The sequence below is a fragment of the Neophocaena asiaeorientalis genome, unplaced genomic scaffold (assembly GCF_003031525.2).
Source record: "Neophocaena asiaeorientalis asiaeorientalis breed wild unplaced genomic scaffold, Neophocaena_asiaeorientalis_V1.1 scaffold35, whole genome shotgun sequence".
In the NCBI taxonomy this organism is placed as follows: domain Eukaryota; kingdom Metazoa; phylum Chordata; class Mammalia; order Artiodactyla; family Phocoenidae; genus Neophocaena; species Neophocaena asiaeorientalis.
In genome coordinates this window covers 2573909-2600137 of record NW_020172984.1, presented here as the reverse complement: position 1 = coordinate 2600137, position 26229 = coordinate 2573909, and the positions used below count along the sequence as shown (strand labels likewise).

The window sequence follows — 26229 nt, the reverse complement described above, 5'->3', positions numbered from 1 at the left end:
GCTTCCCCGCACATCCTTTTCCAGGTCGGAATTTATGGGCTTACACCTCATCCCTAACCAGAGACAAGATATACCTGCATCCAATCTGCTCCTTTCCCAACTGATGTTGTGACTTCACACACGGTCATTTGTTAAAGGGAAAAGACAAGTAAGAGTGCAATCCTGATGCTGCCTTCCTAATGCCGCCAATCAGACTTGCAAACGCTGTGTGAAATGGGAGGACCAGAGTGACTACCTAGATTGCCACACCTTACAAACAGGTGGGTGCACATGGGACCCACAAGATCACAGTATTTGGAGATATGAAAAACAGATATCACAAAATATATATGATGATTTATTTAAAAAGGAAAAGAACAAAAAAAAAAAAAGGAAAAGAACAAAACAAAACACCACCACCATCGAGGTTACTTCCTATAGAGGCAGGGATGAAACCAGTGCGTGACAAATTGGTTCCTTCCACGCTGACTCAGGAACGCTCCTGCCTTTGTACGTAAGTGTGGCTAGTGACTGCAGCACAGAAGTTTTTCTTCACACATCCACCTCTGCTTGCCCAATACTAATATGTCATGTCCTTCCTGCTGGACTCTACCATTTCTTCTCAAGGACAAGGACCATGTAATTCTTAAACTTACACCGCTGGCATCCTCTACCATTTGAATTAAGCAAAATGCCTCCAACAAATGTATGTCGAATGGGAAAGGAGTGGGAAAAACCTACAACTGTTTCTTGGCTGTTTACCTCCCAACCACCACGCTAACACAATGCTGAAGAAAATATATCATTATCCTACTTTCAAGCATTATAGCCAAAATGCTCTTTAAGTTCACCATAAGGTTTTCAGGGGCCAATCCAACAACTTCGTAAAATGTTAAGAGACTCAGGTTGAGGTTCATAGTCCCAATCGTTAATACAATAGAAGTATGATATTAACACCCGTAGAGGTATATATAAGCCTCAATTTAACAAAAAATTTTAAATATAGTCCACTAAAGTTTCTAGTCTTTCGAATTTCTAAATTCTACATTTTCCCAATAAGGGAATACATTTTTTCAATAAGGTTAAGATGGTCATGCTCTTAGGCCAGCAGCCAGGAGCCCTCACTTCAAAATGAAGAAACTGAAAAGTGAAATCATTTTGGCTTTACTTCCTTGCTTTTCAACATGATAAAATGCACTCATCACATCAGAGCATGACTGCCGTCTTCTTGGCATGTCTGGTGTGGACCTAAGCCACACCATGGGAAGCCAGGGAGGGAGGATCCTTAGGGCTATAACCATTCCAGACTCCTCAAATATGAACAGACTGGGGAAGGGGGTGAGAAGAATGAAAACAGGGAAACAATGATGCTAAAGAAGAGGGAGAGATCCTGAATCAGAAGACCAGCCAACCAACTTAAAGAGATGCCTCTCCCTTCTATACTTCAGGCACAGGGCCAAGGGAACCCCTGCCCAAGGGAGGCTGAGGAGGGAAAGAGCTGGGTTTGGGACCAGATGGGACCACAAAGGCCAGAGGCAAGAGGCCCTCTGGGATCTACTAAGGGAGCCTACTAAAATGTCAGGAATGGTTGCGGATACATAGGGTGAATTCCCAGAAGACTGAAATATGTTTCCTGCAGAAGCAGGGGTATAGACAGGAAAGGGGGAGGAACAAGAGAAAGGGAAGAGGAAGCAGACATGGAGGGAAGAGTAATTCTTGCATCTGAAGTAGTGAGTTCGAGCCTGGGACATAATTAGGATATTAGAACAATTCAGATATGCCCAGTCCAGGATTAGCTGTCCTCTTCCTCAATGTTTCCTGTTTGGATAAGCCCAGAGCACCTGTGTGCTATAATCTCATACCACTGAACCCATAACATATTCAAATTCCTTCATGCCTCCAAATAGATATGTAGGTTTGATTACCTCAAGGGCTCCCAATGTACTGTGCATTTAATAAGTACTTACAGAAGAACAATGACAAAAAAAGAAAGAAAGAGGATGATGTATTGTCCCTTGTGTAAAATGATGCTCCTTTAGTATGCTCTCAGTAATTCTGCAAGTGACCTTGCATGTTTTATCACTGAGTAGTCAAATAAGCTGATTACGATGTTAAGCACCTCCGTCTCAAAAGAAAAAAAAAAACAGCAGGGAGGAGGGAAGGATGGATACCTTTGGTTCCCTTTATTGCTTTTATAGGTCATTTATATCCACTATATTACATCATGTATATATTTTAATTATATATAGGCACAATCATTCTTCCTAAAAGACCTTTCCTCCCCAGATGCCAATCACCTCCGTCTTTTATAATTTCAAATTTGGCTTAAATGTCCCTACCACAGTGACACCACAAGAATGCCCCTTAACCTTTCAGCCTCAAATGCTCAAACATGAAGAACTTAGGGCAATCGATAAATAACACTCTTTGTCTTCATCTGAATTTAGAACTGAATAAGCGGTAAATGCCTGAGTCAGAGATAGAGACAAAAAAGTTAGCGTTTTATTCTTTAAAACTTCACTATTATCTCAAGTCTCTGTATGCCCCCACTTTTAAAGAGCCTAAAGCATTACAAGTGACTGGCCCACACCCATCACATTTTAAAAGAAGTCAAACCTCAGGCCTGGGCGCAGCTTTCCCAAGCAAAATGTTCCCAGAACCCAGTACTTGATATAATCCAGACCCATTCAACTGCTTCCAAAGACAATGGCAGAAACTCCAGGGCATCCGAGAGATGGAGGCGAGAGATGGCAGGTCAACAAGAAGAGCACGATCTTTTGCCAAGATGTCTGTAATACTAGGCCAATTTTCCAGGGCTTAACACTCAATTAGGGAACAAGTATCCACTGATGGATAAATGTGGTATACACATGAGAAGCATTATTACTTAGCCTTAAAAAGGAAGGAAATTCTTATAAATGTTACCACAGGGATGAACTTTGATAATGTTAAGCTAATTAAAATAAGCCAGTTACAAAAGAACAAATACTGTATGATCCTACTTATATGAGGTACCTAGAGCAGGCAAATCCATAAACAATAGTTGCCAGGGGTTAGGGGGAGGCTGTTGCTTAATGGAACAAAGGAGCTTCAACTGGGGAAGATGAAAAAGTTCTGGAGATGGATGCTGGAGATGGTTGCACAACGACGTGAATGTACGTTAATGCCACAGAACTGTACCATTAAACATGGTTTAAAAAGTAAATCTTTTACATGTCTTTTACCACAATTCTAAAAAAACCTCAACTCAGAAATCTCCAAAAGCTGGTTAATTTTGGCCCAATGCATTTGCACACAGAGGTAAAAATCCAACTATGCACATTCTTCTAAGAGAGTGGCATTGAGGTGCCTTCTTTAAAAACTTAGAAATGTGCAGTTGTGCCAGCCCCAGGTCCCTCAGGCCTTAATTGTGGAATCTTTCTTTCCCAACTTGCATGTCCAAAGCTTCTTAGCTGCAGTTGCTCTTTGAGCCCCCCTTTTCTGGCACTCACATAGTGAATGAATGCAGGCTCTGCCTAGTACCATCAGCATCTCCACAATCTTTTGTAAGCAGGAATATTTAGCCCTGAGCCACAGCATCTGCTACAACTGCCTTTTCTGTGTAATTGCTTCAGGCTGTGATAAGTCCTTCCTAAGGAAGACTGTCTTTTTCCCTACATTTCTTCCAACTCAACTTCAGCAGATTCCAACACTCTTGGAGGTCTGTAAGGAGCTACATCTTTGCATGGGCATCTCAAGGCACTAAAGTTCCTACATATTTTAATGATCAGGTCCTCAGTACCTTTCTTTTTTTCCTTTTTTTTGCCAAAAGTAGGGCCTATTCCTCTTACTTAATTTATCTCTTTCTGATCCCATTTTCTTTTGAGAATGACTCAGAGACCAATCCCTTCCCTTCTCTTCTACTTCAGAGCTGTTGGGTAGAAATGAACAGTTTACTTCCCAAATTAGATAATGCCAGCCAGGGGTTACTCCCATCAGGCCACTCCATCCTAGAACATGCCTCAAGTCTCCCGTGCCTTCCTTTAGAATCGTATAAAGAACCTGAGCTGGAGCCTTCAGGGCATAGGTGATACTTGCTGGCCCGATTAAAGTAGCTCCCTCATCTTGAGACTCACTTAATGAACTCTTCAGTACTTCGTGCTTCCCTCTCAAATGCAAATTTTCTGTAACCACTAGGTTTTACTATCCCAGGGCCACCACCACAAGGCTTTAAACACAACAGAAGAAGGTGCCCCCTCAGGGACATAAGTAAAACCTGGCCTGGATCCACAGTGAAAAGAAAGTCAGTTGCATTTCATCATCTACTAGCAAAAACCTTTATGCAGTACACAAAATGCCAAACCATACCCAGCTCTGAGCCATGAAAATCTAGTTTCCAGCTGTTCCTACTTCAGATTCTAGCTGAATCTTTAAAGGGGCACTTCGTAATATTTTCTGGATCTTTGTGGAAACCTTTCATAAATTGCCCCATATGGACCTATATTTCTACAGGCCCATTACCCTTTCTAATTGTTGCTGTTAGGGTGAATCTCCTTTCCTTTTTGTACCTGTGTATCCTGGCTTAAGGCCTCACCTTTCCCTTCATTTCTCCCATTAAGATGTGAACCTCTCTCTTAGCTTAATTAGTCCTTTCAGTCTACCATTGCTCCTTTTCTGATAAGATCAAGCATATGTTTCAAACCACTCTAGTACCTCCTTGATTTCCTAAGAAAACCTGACCTCTAAAATCTGAGCGTTGCAGGCACAGGACTTTGTAATCATCGTTTTAGCATTTGGCTTTGCAGTAATTTCACTGACTCATTGGTCTATCTAAACCCAAGAATGTAGCATATGCTTAAGTAAGGATATTCCTCCTCCTTTGTATTTGCTTCTTAAGAAAATCTACAACTCTTCTATAGGTGAAGCCACAGTTCTATGATCCAATGGTGGGAACTTAAGTAACAAATCCAGAGCAAATCTAAGTCATGTTTCACAGAGCAAAGGAACTTATTATGAGTGTCAGAGCACTGCTTCTGTCCCGCTAGGCACTGTGTGCCTCGGCTCCCTCCAGGGCTGTCTCTGAGGCCCGCCCAGCTGCAGAGATAGGGCTTTCCTGATAGGGCTTTCCGGATCTGCTCGAGCTGGGTGGGTAGGTCAGTTAAGGTTGGTCATATGATAGGTGGTCTATTAAGATCTTAGATAAACAACAAAAAATTACCTACGATTAGTCCCTCCAGGGCCTTCCTCTGTTTGGTCTGGAATGAAAGTAACTGAACTTGATGAAGCCAATTTATCACTTCCTACCTTAGCCTCATTCTCACAATTCAAAGGAGGAACCTCACATAACAGCACCCTTGAAATTTTATCATTTTTGCAATTTGAACTCCTGGCCTGCACCTTTGACTGAAACACAGTAAAAGCAGCAAGTGCTATTCCACCTGAAATAACTAAAAAGATCCAGCCCCTTCCCTGGCCTCACCTGCAACAGAAATCCAAGCTGAACCCGCAAAAAAACCCGAAGTACACACAAGTGCCTCAGCTCACCCAAACAGCCCAGTGAGGTTCAGTGCATCCTGCACTTGCTAAGGCCTAAAGCCCCGTCACAAACAGCTGTCTGGTGAAGTCATCTGCCTGTGGGCTAGGCCATCACAAGCTTCACAGTCCCTCAAAGGCAAAGCAATAAATGTTCCCCTTTCCTGTTGAGTGAGAAACTTAATGAGCAATAGATAAAACAGATACAGAAATAAGATGAATATGTGAACTTTTTATTGATAAAAGCTAATATATATTGGAAAGTGTGGCTTAGGGATGCTGGTTCTCCTCTTGTTCCCCTCCCCCTCCAAAAAATACTGTAAGCCTCCCCCTGGACATAACCTGCTCTGCTTAGCCTACCTTATAAATGAGAAGAGACCAGAAAACCACCATCCTCTTTGCAAGTAAGTAGGTCTCAAAAAGAAGATCCAGAAGAGGTTGAGCTGCATGTACGCAGGTACTACTACTCTAACACTATAACAGACGTTTTTCCACAGGGAAACAAATGATGGGGAGAGAGCTTATCCTCCAAAATAGACCTCTCCTATCCCTTGAACTCTGTTACACCTTCAGTGCCTAATCAGAGTTGTGAATATAGTACAAGTTCAATAAATCCAGAGAATGAACTCTACTGAATGGACAAAATGCAGTTTTGCACTTGCGGAAGTGAACGGCATAATATGAAACAGTTTGCACTTCTGGGAAATGCAAGCCAAAATGGTTGGAGGTCTCAAGTGCAAGGAAATGGACCGAGTATAATCTAGTCTCTTAGGAATGCTCATCATCGCCATCAAGTCCTTCTGCTGTCTTTTTGGCTCAGGACGGTTCTGTGCCTGACCTCGATGGCTCAGGTGATGTTATTACAGGTCTTGGATGAACAGTGTTGGCAAAGGTGAAAGACTGCTAGATGCTAAACTATGTTTGATACCAGAATGTGCCCTCTTCTCTTCAGACTTGCCCTCATGAACATGAAGTATTATGTAAGAAAAAAGCAAGCAAGTTCTTAACTACCAGATATATTCAGGTTTTTAAAAGTTCCTTGGAAAACACCTAGATTTAATTTCACAGAGCAATTTGAAATCACAAATGCTTTTAACAAATTATACCCAAAATTATTCTCTCCTGTGTTTATTGCTAATAATAAGTTACTACGTATTTAGTTATTTATACATTCCTAAAGATTTACTGAGTTCTCCATGCTGGGCACTGTGCTGGTCCTCAGAATTCAGCAGTGAATAAAATCTCAGTGGGCCCTGCCATCATAAGGCTTAGGTCTAGCAGGAAAATCGGTCCTGAAGCAAATATCTCCGCCAATGATGAGCTGTATAAACGGAGAATTTAAAAACCAAGAAACAAGACAAAATGGCAAGTCTCAAGCCTAGAAGAAAAAAAGCTGGGTGCCAAATTCTGGTAATGGAAAAACACCCAACATGGCTGCAGCAGAACGAGCAAGAGAAAGGGAAACTGAGGCTGGAGAGGACGGCAGGGTCAGATCACAAAGGGCCCCTATTCAGGATTTTGGATTTCACCCTCAGAGTATTGGAAGCTTTCTAAGAGTGCTAAAAGGGTTCACATGATCAGATTTATGTTTTGTTTTGTTTTTAAGATTGAAGATGCAGTTGGGAGAACACACTGGCATAAGGTATATACCAGTTCAGAGGAGGCAGAGGTCCAGGTGAGAAATGACTGAGTTGGGGAGGAGCACAAATGGGCTGAAGACCGACAGTGAAGGCTGAGCACGAAACGCCTTGCACCAACTAAGTACCTGACAGTTACTGTGAGGTAGCTACTTATAACCCAGGTTACAGATGAGCAAACAGACTTAGTAAGGTTAAGTAATTTGCTCATTCAGCAAATAAGTAGCTGAGATATGAATCAAATCTAAACGACACCAGAGTCCTTGTTTTTAACCAAGACTTTGGAAATTTGCCCTTTTTTGTCCATTAAAAATATTTCTCTACAAACTGTCTGCCAGTATGTAACAAGAGCTGCAAAAATGTTTATATCCTTTGACCTGGAAACTTCCCTTTGGAAAATAAAACTGAAGGAAATAATCCAAGCAGGGGAGGGAGAATCATCTGTACAAGGGCATTTATAATCATGCTATCTATAAAAGAGAAGAACTATAAGTAACCCAAGTGACTAATTATATAAACAGGGAGCATATTAAGAAGAAAGACTCGTCATCATGTTCACAGCTACATACTACTCCATCATCACTTCTTATGTGATCCTGAGAAATTACTCAGTCTTTTCTAAAATATTCAGCTGTAATGATTAAGTTCTCTTAATGAAGCTCTCAACCACCTAGGGAAACTTGCATTAATAATACTAACCACAGTTGTATTTAGTGGAAGAATTGTTATTACCGCTCTCTGATTATGAGTTTATAACGTGCAAAGCTCTGAGGCAGGAACCTGTCATACGTTACCTCATCTAATCGTAGCAACTTACAGCATGGACGGTGCTGCTCTCAACAGGCAGCTGAGGGAACAGAGAGGCGAAAGACCTGCCCTGGATCATACAGTTAATTAGTAGCACATCCAAAACCGGAACTCTAAAGCCCGTGTCTTCTTCCCTATACAATGTCACCCCCTGGTTATCAGAGAAAGTGGAGGTTCAGATAAATTGAGCAAACTGAGGCTCAGAGATCACAAAGCTAGGTAGTGACAGAACCAGATTTTGAATGTAGGTCTCCCAATTCCAGGTAGAGTGTTGTTTTTCTACTTGTGTCACAGTTGTCACATATGAGATCACCAACAGATAGATAAAATTATGTAAATTACATCACTTTAAAGCTACAATACTCTAAAGCTTAGATTCAAATGGCCTAAATAAAACATCTGCAGGGCTTCCCTGGTGGCGCAGTGGTTGAGAGTCTGCCTGCTGATGCAGGGGACGTGGGTTTGTGCCCCGGTCCGGAAAGATCCCACATGCCGCGGAGCGGCTGGGCCCGTGAGCCATGGCTGCTGAGCCTGCACGTCCGGAGCCTGTGCTCTGCAATGGGAGAGGCCACAACAGTGAGAGGCCCGGGTACCTCAAAAAAAAAAAAAAAAAAAAAAAAAATATGCTGAAAGATAGAATACTACAGAAAAGAAAAATTTGCCAAAGACCAACGAAAGATTATCCATCCAAAAGAACTGTGGGAAAAGCCCTATATCATGAAAAGATTAGATGGGGTGGGAGACAAAGGGCCTCCCATTATAACTAAGTGCCTACTGTGTCCTAGTCCTGTGCTAGATATTTTGCCATCAGAGTTCACTTGCTCTTCCCACCACTCTGTGAAGATTAGGAAGAATTCTATTTCACAAGCAAGAAAACTAAGATGGTGGCAGATGAAGGGATTTGCCCACAATCACTCAGCCAGTGGGGTATGATTTGAACGCAGGCCAGTCCGAGGCTAAAGTCCACATTTTTTCAATATAACACACTGCCTTCCACTGCAACACGACTGGCAGAATTATATTTTCTGCATCCTTTGATTAAAATGAAGCACACAATAATATCTGGCATTCTTGTCCAAACAATATTAAGGCTAATGTTAGGGATTCATTAAATAGTCACTCAACAGCCATTCATAGGAGCACTCACTCTGTGCCAGGTATGAGCTAGGAACATAAAGTTGAACAAATGGTCCCAAATTTCATGCAACTCTAGGAGAAATAACATGTCTTGGTGTCGCCATTAATGAACAACCATATTCTTGGGAGTGTGGGACACATTTGTGTCATCTGGTTTTGAAATGGCAAAATATCAAGCTCTCTTAGGAACTGAGTGATTCTGGATGGCTAAGTTTCTGGACAGCTGAGAATTTACTCTGTTAAGCAACAGATCTTCGATTTCACAATTTAATCATTTCTCAATGCTTTGTCAATTCTCCCAGGGCATTCTGAGCTCCAAAGTCTGAGATCTTATATTCCACATTCTCAGTGATTCCCCTTTACTATTATAGCCAATGGATGGATGGGTAGATAGATGGATGGGAGAGAATAAGGTCTTTATAACAAGTATTTCACATGAGAAATTCTGAACTCAAGCACTTTCCAATCTTTCTTAAAGAGTTCTTTAAATTTGTTTGTTTGGTTTTTTTTAAGGAACAACACGATTTAAACTTCTCTTGAGGGCTGGGTCATTATTAGCATTCTGTTATGAGAAAAATAATGTGCTATGATTCAGAAAACCAAGTAACCTTGGGCAAATCACTGCATATATTAGGAACCTTAGACTGCTCATTTTTAAAATGAAGGAGCTGAGCTAGAATTCTCTGAGGCCTTTTCCAGCTCCATAATTGTATAACTCTTTGAGCAATAAAATTAGTTACTATAATGGTCGATTCAAACAAAACTCTCCTTCTCCAGAGCCTTGTGCAGTATGTGAATTAGTTTGGCTGTGTTCTCCGCAGTCCGAGATTAACATGGTTTTTGAGTTCTTGAGTCCAGGATTTATAGTTTTTACTATTGCCAACCTAACTTTCAGCTCTCCCTCTTTCTCATTTTAACTTGTAACCTGTAATCTCCTTCAACTTAAAAAAACAAACAAACAAAAAACAGGCTTAATGAAAAGGAATGGAACCTACATTTATGAGTACCTTCCAAGTGACAAAATATACATTACTTCAATTAATTTAATCTGTATAACACTGCAAATAGGTATTATCTCATTTAATAAATGTGGAAACCCAAGATCAGAGTTGTCCAAGACTGTCAGTGGCAGAGCTAGGAGTCAAAGCCAGGTTGATGTATCCAAGGCCCACAGTGCTGTGTAGTAGAACAGGGAGTAAATTAAAAGTCCTCAGCCTTGAAGTGAGAATCTAGGAACTCTAATGGTTACATAAATTAAGCTTAGCTTATTGCATTTACATGAAGTTTAAAACATTCATTTTATCTCTTCTTTGTAGAGAAGGGCTTTATTTTTTTTTTTTCTAAATAATAAGTGCTATTTTTCTAAGCACTTTTTTACTTAGCTTATTTTATATAAAACCCAGGAGGGCTTTAGGTAGTTATCAAATGGGCAAGGATGCCAAAAAGCTTAGTGCTAGCCAGGTAAGAAATTAATTTATATGTATTATTAAAACTGGTGAATCATGTATTAAACATTGAAGGGAAAAAATTAAACCCTTTACCAAATTTTATGACTTTTCTCTTAACTAAGGTCATTAAATATAACTATATATTTGAAAAGACTGAAAACTCAGTAAGGTTTAACTATCAGGGCTGCTGCATAAATAACGCTCAAGAATCCAGCTTCATGTTTTAGAATCTACTGGGATGGAACTGATAAACAGCAATTATGTCACATTCTTTCCTTAAACAGTGTCTCTGGAAGCACCCAAATCTTTTCATGTTGGCGCTCATTCTGAGCTCCAGAAATCTCAGTTCTTGCTTCCCCCTCACTGCGGATGAATAGCGGTATTCTACTGAATCTCCAAGTACAGTTTATGGGCAAATGAAAGACTCTATTGCCAAGTACTCTGTCATCATAAATAATCTGAAGTCAAGCATTTCTTGTGTGGCTGCCTATGAACTAAGTTAACTAAATTTCTCTAGCCAACAAATACTTTCTCATATTTGCAGGTCAAATGCCAGGGAATTTAATAATCTTCTGCTGAATCTACACTTTGGAGTATCAATAAGTGATGGATTATTCTAGATCCACGTTCCTTTGTTGTCAGGCCCCACATATACAATTAAGTGAATGTTGCACTAATTGAATGATAACATTACCATAAAAGAAAAGGCTTACTAAAATAAGCAGACACTATGAGCTGGTGGCCAGGGGGCACATGCAGCCTCAGACCTGCTGGGAACTGATAAAAATGGCTTGAGAGCTTCTGGTTTGTTCAGTGGATGTTCACTAAATCACACCCCTGGGCTCTGCAGACCACAAACCAAAAGAAGTACTGCTAGTGCACAGAGTTGAACTTCTCAGAATCGGTGTTTTCATAACACCTGGTTGCCTCTGGGATTTTCATTGATTAAATATTCCCTTCAAGACCCCTTGGTAGCCAGAAGGTCAAAAAATGTACAAATGTAACTTGTAAAGTTTGCAACAGTCGCTCCCTCTCGTGACAGTAATAATGGTCACCATCATGGGTAGTGGATGAGATAGACTGAGGCCAAGTCCAAACTCAGGAGGGCTGGGTGGTAATAATGAGAACCAGGTGAACTCGCAGGGACTGGGGGAGAGTCGGGGCAGTGTGGCTTTAGAGGGCTGGCATCTGAGTGAGGGAATGAGAGGAAGCCAAAAAGACATGAGGCATGGCAAAGAGGTGAGAAAAACAGCATGAGGCTACAGTGAAGCTGGACAGTAAAAACAGGCTGGTGTGCTGATGTTCACAGCTCTCTTCAGCTCACACGCGAGAACAGGAAAGACTGTGGAGAAGGGTGCTCCAGGCTGGCCCATCTGAGGTCACAGAAGGTGAAGGGGATTGGGGACGAAAGTGGAATAGCTGACCACACAGATCTAGACAGGACTTTGGAGTATACAGCCAAGGACAAAAGGACCAGGGAAGGAGGAGATGTCAATCAACAGAAGGGCACAGGGAGGATAAGGAAAGGTTCTGACAGGTGGGAGGCAGAGGTGGCAAGCCAGGAGGTTAGAGGCAGAGCGAGCAGGCCTCCAGCTCTCCGTGCTTTACTTTACGTGCCCACTAAGCAGTCTGACTCTGTAGTCGCTGCTCCCTCAGCTTTTAAGATATTCAAGAGAATAGGCCATCCTCTGATGCTCCAGGCCACACACCACGCTGATGTAATTGAACATCTTCATGGCCAAATGCCAACGGTACAGCCCTACTGCAGTACTAACGTTATCAGTGCTCAGAATAACTGCCTTCTTTGGGGACATCACCGAAGTCTGAATGTCTTTGTACATCCTCCGTCTCACATACACTCTCCCCACCTAGTTTTCTTTCACAAACCTTCTTCCTCTCTAGTAACCACTCACGTCTGTCCTCTTCCGGGTCTCATCTCTCTCACCCAGCTGCGTGCACTTTTGCACGGGCCTTGCAGCATCCAGTGACTTCCTTTCTCATTCTTGCAAAAGCCTCACTCCAGGGTCAGATCTGCTTTCTCCCAGCCCCTCAAAAGCAGAAACTCCGGGTAATGTATCTTTCTGCTTTCAGTGCCTCGCACGCAAGAGGAGGTACTAGACAAAGGTCTATGGAAAGGAGAGCTATACCATGGGCCAGGCACACACATAATCCATTCTGTGATGTTAACGTCATGCCCTGAACATCAGCAAATTAACAATGCATCCAAAAAAGCATCACCCACCTACCAAACGTTTGCCATGCCCATCACTCTAACTCAAGTCTCCCTTCCCATCCCCGCGTTTTATAAGGGCATGTCTGAGGTAAAATCCGTGCTGTGTAGCCTATAAGCAACACAGGGTCGGGGTTGAGTTTTATTCACCTTTGAATCCTCAGCATCTACTACAAAGCCCAATATTTAGCAGACAAATGGATAATTTGATTAATCAATCAACCATATGCACAAATTTCCATGAAAACAGAACCAAGCAGAAAGCAGAAGAGCTTTGAAACTACCAAAAATCCAATAATCCACAAACTAATCAGACTCTAAAATAACTGAAATCTGGTTTCATTATTTTAGATGTTTCTATTTTAAATACAGCAAACTTCAGTGCAAATTAATAATGTCATTTTACATTTGCAGAACAGGCCTTGCTTTCTCCAAGCATGTTCCCAGTCATTTGCTCATGCGATTCACCATCTATCAGCTGAGCTTGGTAGCAGGAATGGGAAACTTCACTGAATTTAGAATTAGGACAATTGGACTCAAGTCCTGTCTTTACCACTTCCTATCCGTGACCTTGAGAAAAGTCCTTTAGCCAGTGCGCATCTCAGCTTCCTTCTCTGTAGAGCAGAGATAAGACCTTGTTCTTCCTGCCTCTTATGAGGATCAAGGAGGTGGGGGGAGAAGGAAGGAAATAAAATCTTGCCGAATACCTACTATGCCCAGGCATTTTACATATATTATTGAATTCTCACCACATCCTGCAAAGTAGATTTTACAATTTCTTGCCTATTATAGGAGGAGACTGAGACTCAGCAAGGAAACTAACAATTCTATGACCTTGGGAAAGTTAAGTACCAGAGCTGGGATTTAAACATTTCTGGCTTGTCCCAAAGCTCTCCTCATGAAAGGCGATGCCTCCTAGCGGGGGAAGGGTAAACTGGGACGAAGTGAGAGAGTGGCACGGACGCATATACACCACCAAATGTAAAATGGATAGCTAGTGGGAAGAAGCTGCATAGCACAGGGAGGTCAGCTCAGGTGCTCTGTGACCACCTAGAGGGGTGGTATAGGGAGGGTGGGAGGGAGACGCAAGAGGGAGGGGTATGGGAATATATGTATACATAGAGCTGATTCACTTTGTTATACAGCAGAAACTAACACAACATTGTAAAGTAATTATACTCCAATAAAGATGTTAAAAAAAAAAGGTAATACCTCCTAAGTGAGATCTAAATATGTGTAAAAAATTTAGCTGCTTTTTAGCCCACTGCCGTATATGTAAGTATTTTCTATCATTGCTGTAAGTATGGAAGGTGGAGACAAAGAGAAACAGGTATTTGCTAAGGTCACGTGTCAGGGACAGAGCTGGGACTAGAACCTGGGTCTCCTGACTCGTGGCCTGAAGTCTTTTCATTAAACCACACCCCCAGGAAAAGGCTCCTGACTTAGTGGGCACAGAGGCAGGATGCTTGTTTATTCAGGCCAGCTGTTCCAGACCTATTTTAAGACAAGCACTTTGAAAATCAGGGAAGGTGAGTATCAAGTGTTTCATTAAATATTCCATATTAATTGACCCTTTAGGGCACTCCCCTGTGAGCAGCATATGCTGCTGGCTTCCTGTTAAGCAAACCACTCAAAAGCTGACTACACGTCTTGCAACACATATTTTGAAAGCACATTCAGATAGCAGCATAAAATACAATTCTAAAATAGTTTTCCATGGAATTCAGAAGTAGCTGCTTCCTTCACTTTTCACGGTTCTGTCCTGTAAATGCCTGAGACGGGGAAAGGCAGAATGTGAATTTGTGACTGTCCTTAATATCATTCAGGGTCTGTGTTAACAGGGGAAAAAAGAGTGGGATATAGCATTCCAATTAACAGCTAACAATAGATGCCTGTGAATTTACAAGAAGAGTGATTATAATACATAAAAGAAAAAAAAAGACAATCACTTGAAAACATGCCATTTAAAACAATGGGGTTCCTGTTGCCCAGGGAAATGTAAGCAGTCCTGACCCTGCTCAAGAGTAGGGCATTAAACTATGTGCTCGAGACCAGCTGTCACGAGGCACAGTGTTAAAAGGCCGAAAGGGACCGGCATACACTCATTTTCTCCTTTCCTTTCGTTAACTTTCCTTAGTTTTTCTATCTGCTTTTTTCCTTTCCCCACTGTATACCTGTCAAAAGCCTATCTCCCATTTCATACTGATTCGTGTGATAAATGCATATAAGACCATCCAGTAGATACATTCAATACCCTAAACCAAAATTATTACTCAATATCCAGCTCAGTGTGGAGGTGCTATAATCAACAGCCACAAAACCAATAACAGCATTCCTCCACAGGAATGCCACGAGAGCAAAAGAGAGTGAAAAAAAAAGAAAAAGTCCTCACACTCAGATATGCCAACAGCCTTGTGGATGGGAACTCAGTTCACTATAAATGTTTTAATTCTCATCTTGCCTCTACCACTACTTGTTAGTACAAGTTACTAACTCCTCTTAGCCTTGGAGAGTATCGCGGGGATGAATATCAGTGCCCGTCTCATGGTGTTGTGATGACTGGATGACATAATGCAAGGAAGGTGTTAACACACTGCCTGGAGTGTTTCTGCAGAAACAGTAGTAATAATTGTAGTAAAAGTAGTAAACATTTATTGAGCATTTGTTATGTGCCAAGTATAGGGATAATTAGTTCATTTAGTCCTCACAGCCACTCCAGGAGGTAGGTTCTTTTATCACGCCTGCTTTTGAGATATAAAGAAGTTGAAGAACAGACGGGCTCAGGCACTTTCTGGAAGTCACTCAGGTGGTAAGTAGCAGAGTAATGTTATCTGCTATTATTAGTAATGCCACTTAAAGAACAGATGTTTTGGGTTTTTTATGACATAGTGCTTGGCACATCTTATTAAATTTTATATAGGTGTGTTTGACAAGGTAGTAAACTAAGAGTTATCATTTTCAGTAAGTATCATTAATGCCTACTTATGTATGCATGTTTCGTATGAGTCCCTGGGTCAGATTCTAGAGATGTATATAAATGAAAAAGCCTATGATAGCCTCAAGCAGGTCACAGCCTGGAAGGGAGAGAGATAAGAAAAAGATTGCAAAACAGTGTACGGAATGCTGCCCTCCACCCACATACACTATACAGCGTGGCACAAAGTAGTAAGTGATCATCCACACCTGTGGAAGGAGTTAGGCGGCCCTCACTGCAAAGGGCCCTTGAACCAAGTCTTCCTTCAGACTAATGAGAAAGGACCCTTCAAGTAGAGAAATAGGCAAACGCAATAGCAGCATAGTTCGTTTGAGAAGCCACGGAAATGTCAGGAGCACACAGTTGAAAGAGCTTTGAGACATGAAGCAGGACCAGCCCACGGGTCCCTGCAATGCTTACCAAGGAGCTTGGATTTTATCCCATGGTCCATGGGAACAGTTATAAGAAGGTTATGCTGACCTGCCCCAGTAGTTCAGGTCAAACTTTAGGAGTCCTTAGTCACTCTCCATCATACCCAACGCTCATCAGCAAGCCTTTGTGGCTCTACCTTGAAAATGTATCCCGTGCATGCAAACAAAAAGATCTAGGACAGAACGCAAGATGTAGGAAAGCACAGAGATAGAGTGAAGGAGGAACTGGCCTTTGCTAGGAGCATTGATAATTCACCCACAGAAGAGGACAGAAAGCATCGTCTACGGGCAAGATGCGGGAAGGTGGGCGCCTGAGGAAGCTCTCCTCTGACTGTGTCTGTTTTCTCGGTGGAATAGGAAGCAAGATCACCAGTTGAGAGGGAGAATGAAGATGCAGGTTCAAGAAGAAAAGGTACCAGACAGGCATCTGGGAGAGTCAGAAATTGAACGGTCTAGGGCAGTTTTCAATCCTCAGCAGCTTTTATTTATAGGGGTTATATCTATCAACACCAAACATACTAGAATTCTAAAGTGAGAAATCTTTAAAACAAACACACAATCACAGGTCAGCAGCATGTAGCTTTGGGAAAACACTATACACTCATGGGAAAGGAAGAGTGAGACAAGGCAAACAGTGTCTTAATAATATTATTAAAAGAATGTGCGACCTTAGGGAACCCCTAAAAGCATTTTAGGGACTATCAGAGGCCCCCAGATCACACTTTAAGAATGTCTGGTCTAGAGACATGTACTCAGATGGCTGGGTTGCCTGAGGCGCCCACCTGAGGTCAGGGATCGTGAATTTAAAGTGAGAGCACTCAGGTGGTATGGGTTTTCCTCCACCCGTCAGGTTCAGCAGCTGAATTGCAGGCAGGGAGTAAGTAGAGAGTTGGATTTAACCAGGGTTATATTTTACCCAAATGAGTATCACCAACCAAGAGAAGCTAAGGAAGTAACTATAATGACCGTGGTATTTAAGCTGAGTAGGAGGGAAATGAAGACACGAAGGCAGTGAAGAGGTGGTGGGACCAACAGTTCAAAAGATTGTTGAATTTTAGGTATTAGTAGAATAATCCAGAAAGGAAGGATTAGTAAGAGAGTAGGATGCCTGAAACAGAATACGGAAGGTAACTAGTAACAACTTCAAACTCAACATCCAAAACTGATTGTGCCCCTTTCCCTTTGACATCTGCACCTCCTCTCTATTCCCCTAGTCACCCAAGCCTGAAACCTGAGGCTCATCCTAGATACTTTCCACTAGTACTGCACCTAAGAGGTCCCAAAGTCTGGTGCATTACAACTCTTCATTCTCTCTCATCTTTCTCATTCCTTCCTATGCTTCCACTCCCACCCCTTCTCTGGCCTCGCATCCACTGGCCTCCTCCTCCCCTAACTGAGCTTCAGCAGGAGTCTTTCTCATGCCCAGCTCCACCCCATCCAATTCATCCTTCACTCTGCTGTCGCTGAACTTTCCACAGTGAACTCTGATCACGTGATTCTCATCCCTCCATCCAAGCAGTAACTGTAACCACAGAGGTGGGGGCATAAGACAGGCAGATATAGGCTGTCACCATGAACATGCGGTCCATCAGGGTATGAAAAGGAGGTAACGCCACAGTGTCATGAGATGATACAGGGAAGAGGATACGAAAAAAGGCAACGAAAGAGAAAACTCTAAAATTCTTAAAGTATGTTTAAAGAGAAGCCAGCAAAGGAAGCTGAGAAGGAATACAAAAGGTACAAGAGGGACTTCCTGGTGGTCCAGTGGTTAAGAATCCGCCTTCCAATGCAGGGGGATGCGGGGTCGATCCCTGGTTGGGGAATTAAGACCCCACAGGCCGCAGGACAACTAAGCCAGTGTGCCGCTACTACTGAGCCCGCATGCCACAACGAAGATCCCACGTGCTGCAACTAAGACCCCACGCAACCAAATAAATAAATAAATAAATATTTAAAAGGTACGAGAGAACCAGGAGAGTATAGTGTGATGACAGTTAAGAGTTTCAGGAGGGAAGGAAAAGTCAATAATGTAAATTGCCACTGTGAGTTTAAGAAAAACAATCTAAAAAGAGTATGTTGTATTTGAAAGTTAGGAAATCAGTGGTGATCTAGACTGGATCAATCCTATCTGCATTACAAACACGATATAATTTTCCCCATCTTAAAAAAAAGGCACTTGCTCATTTTGTTCACTCTGACAACCATGGGACTGCACCTCACCAGTAAAGTTTCAGCACTTCAATCCTTTACCCCAGGCTCTGGTTCCTGGAGAGCCCAGGTTAAGCCATCAAGTATGCAGACAGAACAAGTGCTTAAGACGCCTGAGCTACTTCACATGAAAAGATCTTGATCGGTGTCAAGTTTAAATTTACGCTGGCCAAGAGAATAATCCAACAAATGGCAAAAAGGTTACTGACTCCTGAGAAGAAAGGTTAAATAATGACATTATTTTCGGAACTGACTGGCTAAAAATATAACTGGCACACCACTCTTTTTGGACAATGACAGCCTTTTTTCTCTCTTCTGTATAACCCAGTAATCTTCACACAGCAGTACCTGGGGCGGGGGTGGGGGGAGGGGGGAGGATGCAGACACGCATTTGGGAAGCATACCTTAATGCTAAAACTCATATAATAATAGTTTTAAAATAATGTACAGTTATGTATAGCAGAAATAAAGCTCTCTTTAACTTTAAGAAGTAGTAACAGCAATAAAAACCCAACTGTGTGTTAGGAGCTTGGAAGGAAATCCTGGGAACAAAAGTGATGAATTCTTTTAGAAATGCTGCATCACCAACACATGGTGCTCCGTGGAAAATACACATTAAATATATTTCATTTATATTTTCTTATATACACACATATTTTTCCCACACATATACATATATACAAATGTGCCATATGACAAAATTTGTCTAAATCTTAAAAGAGTTCTAATAATCGGTATTAAATAAAAATTCTGTATGATAAGAAAACCCTCTTGATCTCTTTTCCCCTACTAGCCACTACCCCATTTATCTGCTCTCTCCACAGCAAAATCACCGCCTAACACATGTCTATATTCGTGGTCTAGATCCTCTCCCATTCGCCCCACTTCTCCAGTGGACGGTTTGCCCATCACACACCATATCTATTTTTGCCAAGGTCACCAAAGAACTTCATATTGCTTAATACAATATTCTATCTTCAATCCTTTTTCCACTTGAAGAGCAGCATTTGACGTGTCTAATCACTCCTTCTAGAAACACTTTATTCACCTGGTTTGCTAGAACCATACTCTGTTGACTTCTCTCCTTCCCCGTGGCCATTCCCTCCCAACTCCTTACAGGTTCCCATCTCTCTACCCTTGACACATGGGCAGGCCCCATGGCTCACGCGTCTGATCTTTTCTTCCTACACTTCCTCCCTAGGTGATATCATCCAGTGCTGAGATTTTAAATACCACCTATACCCTGATGACTGCAAACCTTTCCTCTCCCATCTCCAATTTCTCCAGCTGCCTGCTCAGCATCTAGATGCCTGCTGGGCATTTCAGACATAACTAGCTCCAGACTGTCCTCCCCCTCTCCCTACCCCCAACCCCCAAAGCTCTTCTTCCTCCCATCTTCTCCATCTCAGTAAATGGCAACTCCATCAGTTCAATTCCTCAGGCCAGAAACCCTGAATTTATTCCTGGCCCCTCTCTTCTTCTCATACCGCTCATCTGATTCCATCAATAAACCCTGGCTGGCTTTATCTTCAAAATATACCTAGGGTTGGATTCCTTCTCACCACCTGCCCTGCTATCACTCTGGTCAGAGCCGCCACCACCACTTGCCCGAATGATGGCCTTAGCCTGACTCTTCCATCCTGGCTGCTCTGTGGTCTATTCTCAACATAGCAGCCAGAGTGACCCTGTTGAAAAGGTAAGTCAAGCCACGTGATTCCTATTTCACCCAGGGTGAACGTCCTTACAATGGCCCACAAGTCCTAAAAATCTGGCCCCCATTTTCCCTCTCACCTCATCCCTATGACCCCTTCCCACACTCACTGTCCTCCAGCCCACTGGCCTCTGGCTGTTCCTTCAGTTTACCCACCATTTAATTACCTCAAGACGTTGGTGTTCCCTCTGCCAGGAATTTTCTTCTCCCAAACATCCACATTCCTGCTTTCTCTCACTCCCTTCAGGTCCTGCTCAATTGGCATCTCCTGAGAGAAGCCTTTCTTGACTACCTTCCATAAAATCAAATCACATTTCCCTCTAGTCCCTCACCCAGGTCCATCTCTCTTCACAGCACATCACATTCTACAGCCATTTATTTATTTATTGTCCCCCACTAAAATATAAGTCCTTTTAGGGCAGGGACTCCATTGAGTTTGTTTACTGCTCCATGCCAGTGCCTACAACAGTGCCTGGCACATAGTAGGAACAAACATTTGTTCAAGGAACCCCTGAAACCTGAATAAGTCATTTTAAGAAAATTCGAAGTTTACCTACACGGTACATAGTGGTCAGTAAATTTATCAAATATGTTATTCCCATCCTATGACATAATATAAAGCAAAATTTAAAATTACAAAATAGTAAGATTAAGATAATTTCATTGATGATACATCCATGGTTAATTATAGGCACTTATGGAGAACTTCTTAACCACCAAAAGTGACATCAAGCCCACAACCCACAGTCTTCCACGTTGCACCCCCAGTACAACTAGCACAAGAAGGCTCTTCTCTTCCAATGTCATGTATGTGCTTGGTATCCTAGCTAGAACACTGTTTTAGATGAAAAATAAATCTGTCTAGTATATACAGAGACCAGATTTCATGGATTGTGTGGATTTTCATGGATCATCTGGGTTTTATTTAATTTTTTTCTTTATAATAAAAGGAATATGTTAAATGTGTAACTAAATGTGATTAATGTTTACCACCTTAACTAATAAAAACAAATCTAAATCAGGGTTACAAAAAAAGGACCTATTTTGAACTAAAGAAGATTGTCCTCTTACCAACATAGCAAGACCCAAAAAAAGGCTGATGTCCACAGCCAAAAAGAACAATTACTAAGTAAGAGAATCGGGGTCCCATTTATAATTTTATTTTGGAGGACAATTGATTAACTTAAGACTCCAAGATTCAAACCTAAAATTGTTTAATTATTTGCAGGGTTATTATTTTTTAACACAAACAAGGCAGAAGGCTAACAGAGTAGAATAAATCCCACTCATTGGAGGTACACACTCTTATTAAAAGAGGCTATTCATAGCCTCTTTCTGAAAACTTAAAAACAATAAGACATCTATACGCTAAAATTTTTTGTGTCAACATCTGTTCATAACAGTCTCAAATACCACAAAACTCTGAACTGAGAGTCTCCAGTTTTTTCCTGGCTCAGAAGATCAGGCGCTAAAAGGAAATCGTTTATTTCAAGTTAATGTCTTCAACAGAACCTAAGCTGGATGGACAGAATGAGTCTTAGACATGGCAAAAGCCACAAATACTAGTAATGACAGCTCTAAATTCAGAAGAGTAAAGTCTGCTGGGGCGTATGTCAGGGTTTCACTGGGTTATTAGGTTATTCACTATATAGTATGGATAGAGCTCATGGCACAGAAGCCTTATAACCAGAAGCAGCCAGAACCTTCACCAAGAAAGATATGAGTAGTTAGAGGCAGAAATAGAGATGTCAGCCCAAAGGAACTTGTAGACCTTGCAACCGTTTTAAAATTTTGATTATAACCTATTACTCTTAATGTGACAATAGCAGAAAAAAAAAGTTTTAAGTAATTTTGCTAATAGTGAACACCTATTAAGTGCATAGTATCTGCTGGTCACTGTAGGCATGTTAAATACATCAATGAAGTATTTAATGAAAACATGCACTAAATCTCATTTAAGGATTTGAGGACAACCTCTATAATACAAGCTCACCTGTCCAGCACTCAGCTGTTCAGAAACCTTATCTCTCTGCAATGTGGCCAAGAATCAAGAAGGCAACAAAAAGAGACATCACCGTATTCAGGTACTAACTTTCCACGGTTCACTTGTGGGAGAAGCCCGCACTCACAGAAAATTACTGCATTGAATTTGGAACCAGAATGCTTAGGGTTAAGAGCCCAAAAGCACAACAGCCTAAGGAAGGTCATTCAGCTGTTTAGTTCATTATAACCTGGTGGCTTATATGATAGAACAGTGTAATAATTCCTTTAGGGCAAGGATCCTGAGGTGTTCATTGTGGTACTCCCAGTAGGGAATAGAGTTCTTAGAGCAGCATATGTGCTCAATTTTCATTAATGATGCTTATAATGACAATCCTTTGTCAACAGAAAGATTAAATTACATCTACTATATTCCACAAGGGGAAGAAAGAGCAAAAAAATTTTGAAAAAAATTTCATCCATTGTTACAATTCAAGTAAAGGTTAGAAGCTTGAAATAGGAAGATCCTCAGCTGTCCAGAATACTTCATTATTGAGAACAACTTACTGAACAGCCCCTAGGGGTTCCGGGCAACTGAAGTTTCAGGACATGAGCACAGTACTGTACTCCCTGCTGGTGGGCCAAGGCATCCTGAGGCCATAGGCCAGGTGGAAAATGGGAATCTGCAGACTGGATAATCACCTGCAGCTTCCTACAGAACTCCCAGCTTAATGGAAATGTCTGTTAAACCCTTGGGCAGGATATCCTGAATTGGGACAACACTTAAGTGGTCCGTAGAGTTAGCAGTCACCACCCAGGCTCATGGGAGAGTACGAAATAAATTATCTCACTTCTAAAACCATATGGCTCTCACCACTTACAAGCCTGTTCTTTCTTGGGGACCACTAACCAGCAGGTTGAAGGTAGACAGGCAAGGGATGCAGAATTTGAGGTGCAGAGAGGCCCTGATGAAACGCTGACATCAAGAAGAGAGGAATGTGTGTGCCCTAAGTTTAGAAACATAGTTATTCGTTATATAAAGTCAGTTCCGCTGTAAAAGGCACTGTTCTGGTTGCTAAATAGCTGAGGCTCTGTATCATTCAGGATTAGTGGTAAAGTGTGTCATGGAAGGGACTGTTTCCTCTCCCTTGTAAGTTGAAAGTGGTTTTTTACATTCTGAAAGAGAAAACAGATGTATTGACTTGTGTTTAACAGCTTTCTGCATGCAAACTTTCTGACGGGACCAAAAAACTACCATTCCACTGAGTTGAGACTTCTGAGTTTACTCTAGGGTGCACACAGCCTTCCGGAGTTGCATTTTTTTAACCCCTCAAAGAGGCACCTCCAGGAAAGGCTCCAGCCACAGGAGCCAAGAGTGCACCACACCACCTGAGCAACCACCAAATGAAGGAAAGAGGAATCTGGAGCAAAACTTCTCGTTTCCTGTCGCTGCTGGGAGAGACTAGACTTGCTCCTTCTCACATGGCTTAAGCCTAGCTATAAACCCAACCATGTAGCTTGCCAGCTGGCCACAAGCTCAGGGGGCTTTGGGGGCAGCCGCCTTGTTGTGATCCCTTTTCCGCCCTTTGGCCAGTGTCATTCCTGTACAGATAACGGTACCGGAACGCCCTCCACTTCCTAGAGTCCTCTTTATGTCATGGTTCCGCTTTCAAGAAAACATGGGGACGAAACGCAAAGCAAAAGAACAGACTAAAGGCAAAATTATTTCATGCCTCTCCATCGTTACTATAAAAGAGCTGGATCAAATTCCTTTCGTTGCCTCCCGCCACACACGCGCGCGCGCACACACACACACACACACACACACACACATACACAGGTAGGTGCAGGGCACCCTAAGACAGCTTGTTCCCGCCTCACAGAAAGCCCTTACTAAATCCTCATACCGTCTCAGGACGCAGGGCCCTAGCCTTCAGCTAAAGAGCTAAACCATCTCAAGCCAAGGTACAAGAAGCCAAAGTGGCCCGCAAAGCAGAAGGCTGCGAGGCAGGGGAAACCGAACGCACCTAGATGTTTGCATTTACACAAAGAAATTACCCGGCTGATTAATGCGATTTGCCGGCTGGAGGCGGAGGCGCCCGCGCCGGCCTCCTTACCTGGGACATCTGCGGCCTCAGGTTGATCTCCTTCAGGTTGATGGAGTGCGCCCGGAGGTTGTTGAGCAGCTGGCAGAGCAGGACTCCATCGCGGAGGGTCTGAGCCAGGTCGAACACCTGCGCCGAGTCCCAGGTCACCCGGTGGTTGGCGGGCAGCACCTTGCAGTGGATGAGCCACAGCGCGCACTGCTTCCACGGCTCCATGCCCGACGGCTCCGGGACGCTGCCGGGCCGGGGCAGGCGGCGAGGATGCAGCGGCGGCCGCCGCGGTTCCTCCGCCTCCCCGACGCCAGCCGCGGTCGGCCCGTTTCCTGCAAGTGTACGACTGTGCAAGAGAGCAGGAGCCGCGGCAGGCGGACGGGGTGCCCCGCGCGGGGCTTGGTTCCGGTCTCGGCCCGGGTCCACCGCCGCCCGACCGCCGCTGCAAGCGAGTCCCGCGCGCTCTTCGTGCGCCCCGGCCGGCTCGGCGGCGGCGACCGAGCACAGGCTTCCTACTCGCGAGCCCGGCGCCGGGCGACTGAGCATGCCCAGCGCGCCGGCCAGTCTCGCTGCCGTCTGCGAATCCCCAGAGGCGCGGGTGGGAGAGCGCGCGCCGCCCTGGCCTGGGGTCGGCGGCCCGGGCGGGGAAGGGGAGGGGAGGGAGAGGAGAGGGGCGGTGGCAGCCAAGGGGATCCCAGGGCCCCCGCCTACCACGAGTCCTCAGGTTGGCGGAGCTCACCCAGCTCCAGGCGCCCGGGGATCTTCTCTCCGGACGCCTCCCCGGTTTGGGGAGAGCGCATCTGAACAATGTAGTCCGGTGGGGGCTCCTGTTAGGACCTCCTAAACGGCAATGACAGTTTTTAAAGGGTCCGAGAGGTGCCAAGGATTAATTGGGGCATCCGTACTCCCCAGAGAAATGGAAAGAAAAAAAAAAGGCAAAGGGCATGTTGAGAACGCAACGCTTAAAGTTACAGAGATCTTTACCCCCTCACCCCCTTCCACCCTCTAAATTCTCTTCCCACAGATAGTTCCTGTTCCTCCAAGTTAGTTGCTCGTAAAGATGTTTTGGCATCTTAAAGTGAGTGTGTGGAGACGCCTGCTGAAACCCTTCCCCGCCCGCCCCCCGCCCCCCACAAGCCTATTTCGACGCGAGGTGTTTTTCACTTAGAGATAGTTTCCTTCTGCCCTCTCAGGCTCGGAACTGTTCGGCGTCGCAGTCCGAGCCCTTCAGCTGACAGCCCAAAAACCTGCCGGGGAGAAATAGCCTGTGAAACGCCCACGGAGCCACGGCGGCCACACTGCGCATGCGTCGGCGACGGGCCCGGGTTTGAGCGTAATTAATCTCAGTCCTCAGCTGCACCAGTTGGGCTAAGCTTTGGGTGGGGACTCCTCTCTGCCCCTTTTACTGCCACTGACCCTCAAAACCAAAAATAGTGTTTAAATTATTTATCGCTAAATATTGCCACCTTGAACTCTTGCTGCTCTCTGTAAATGTGGTCCTGGGTCACCGTTTAGAGAGATATTCTTTTAAATTTTGAAAATAAAAATAAAATATGAAATCACTTGGGATTTTAGATCACTTTTTATTGTACTATTACATTACTGTAGCTCAAATTTTCTATTGTGAACCATATTAATCTTATAAGCAGGTCAAAATGTTATTTTTAAAAGTATATCTGATCTACGGGCTTCCCTGGTGGCGCAGTGGTTGAGAGTCCGCCTGCCGATGCAGGGGACACGGGTTCGTGCCCCGGTCCGGGAAGTTCCCACATGCCGCGGAGCGGCTGGGCCCGTGAGCCATGGCCGCTGAGCCTGCGCGTCCGGGAGCCTGTGCTCCGCAACGGGAGAGGCCACAACAGTGAGAGGCCCAATTACCACAAAAAAAAAAATAATAAATAAATAAATTAAAAAAAAGTATATCTGATCTGTTAAGCACAGAGGCTGCGTCCTTTCCCACTAGCCTGTGACAAGCGTAGCACACTGTGTACACTGAGCATTAAACAATAAATCAGCCTGAGGATTTCCTTTCCTCACGCTGATCCTTCCCCAGCAACTTCCTCTTGTGTTCAAACCAGATTGC

The 26229-nt window shown here is 43.4% G+C and overlaps 1 protein-coding gene across 1 annotated transcript in view; it reads right to left on the bottom strand.

The window, feature by feature from the left end:
- The window catches only part of LOC112397808 (guanine nucleotide exchange factor VAV3-like), a 304349-nt gene extending 279568 nt beyond the window's left edge, over window positions 1–24781 (bottom strand). The window contains exon 1 of the mRNA XM_024742081.1: window positions 24171–24781. Within this exon, the coding sequence (XP_024597849.1) occupies window positions 24171–24695 (525 nt within the window). The 5' untranslated portion in view covers window positions 24696–24781. The remainder of the gene's footprint in view (window positions 1–24170) is intronic.
- Between the last annotated feature and the right edge of the window lie 1448 nt (window positions 24782–26229).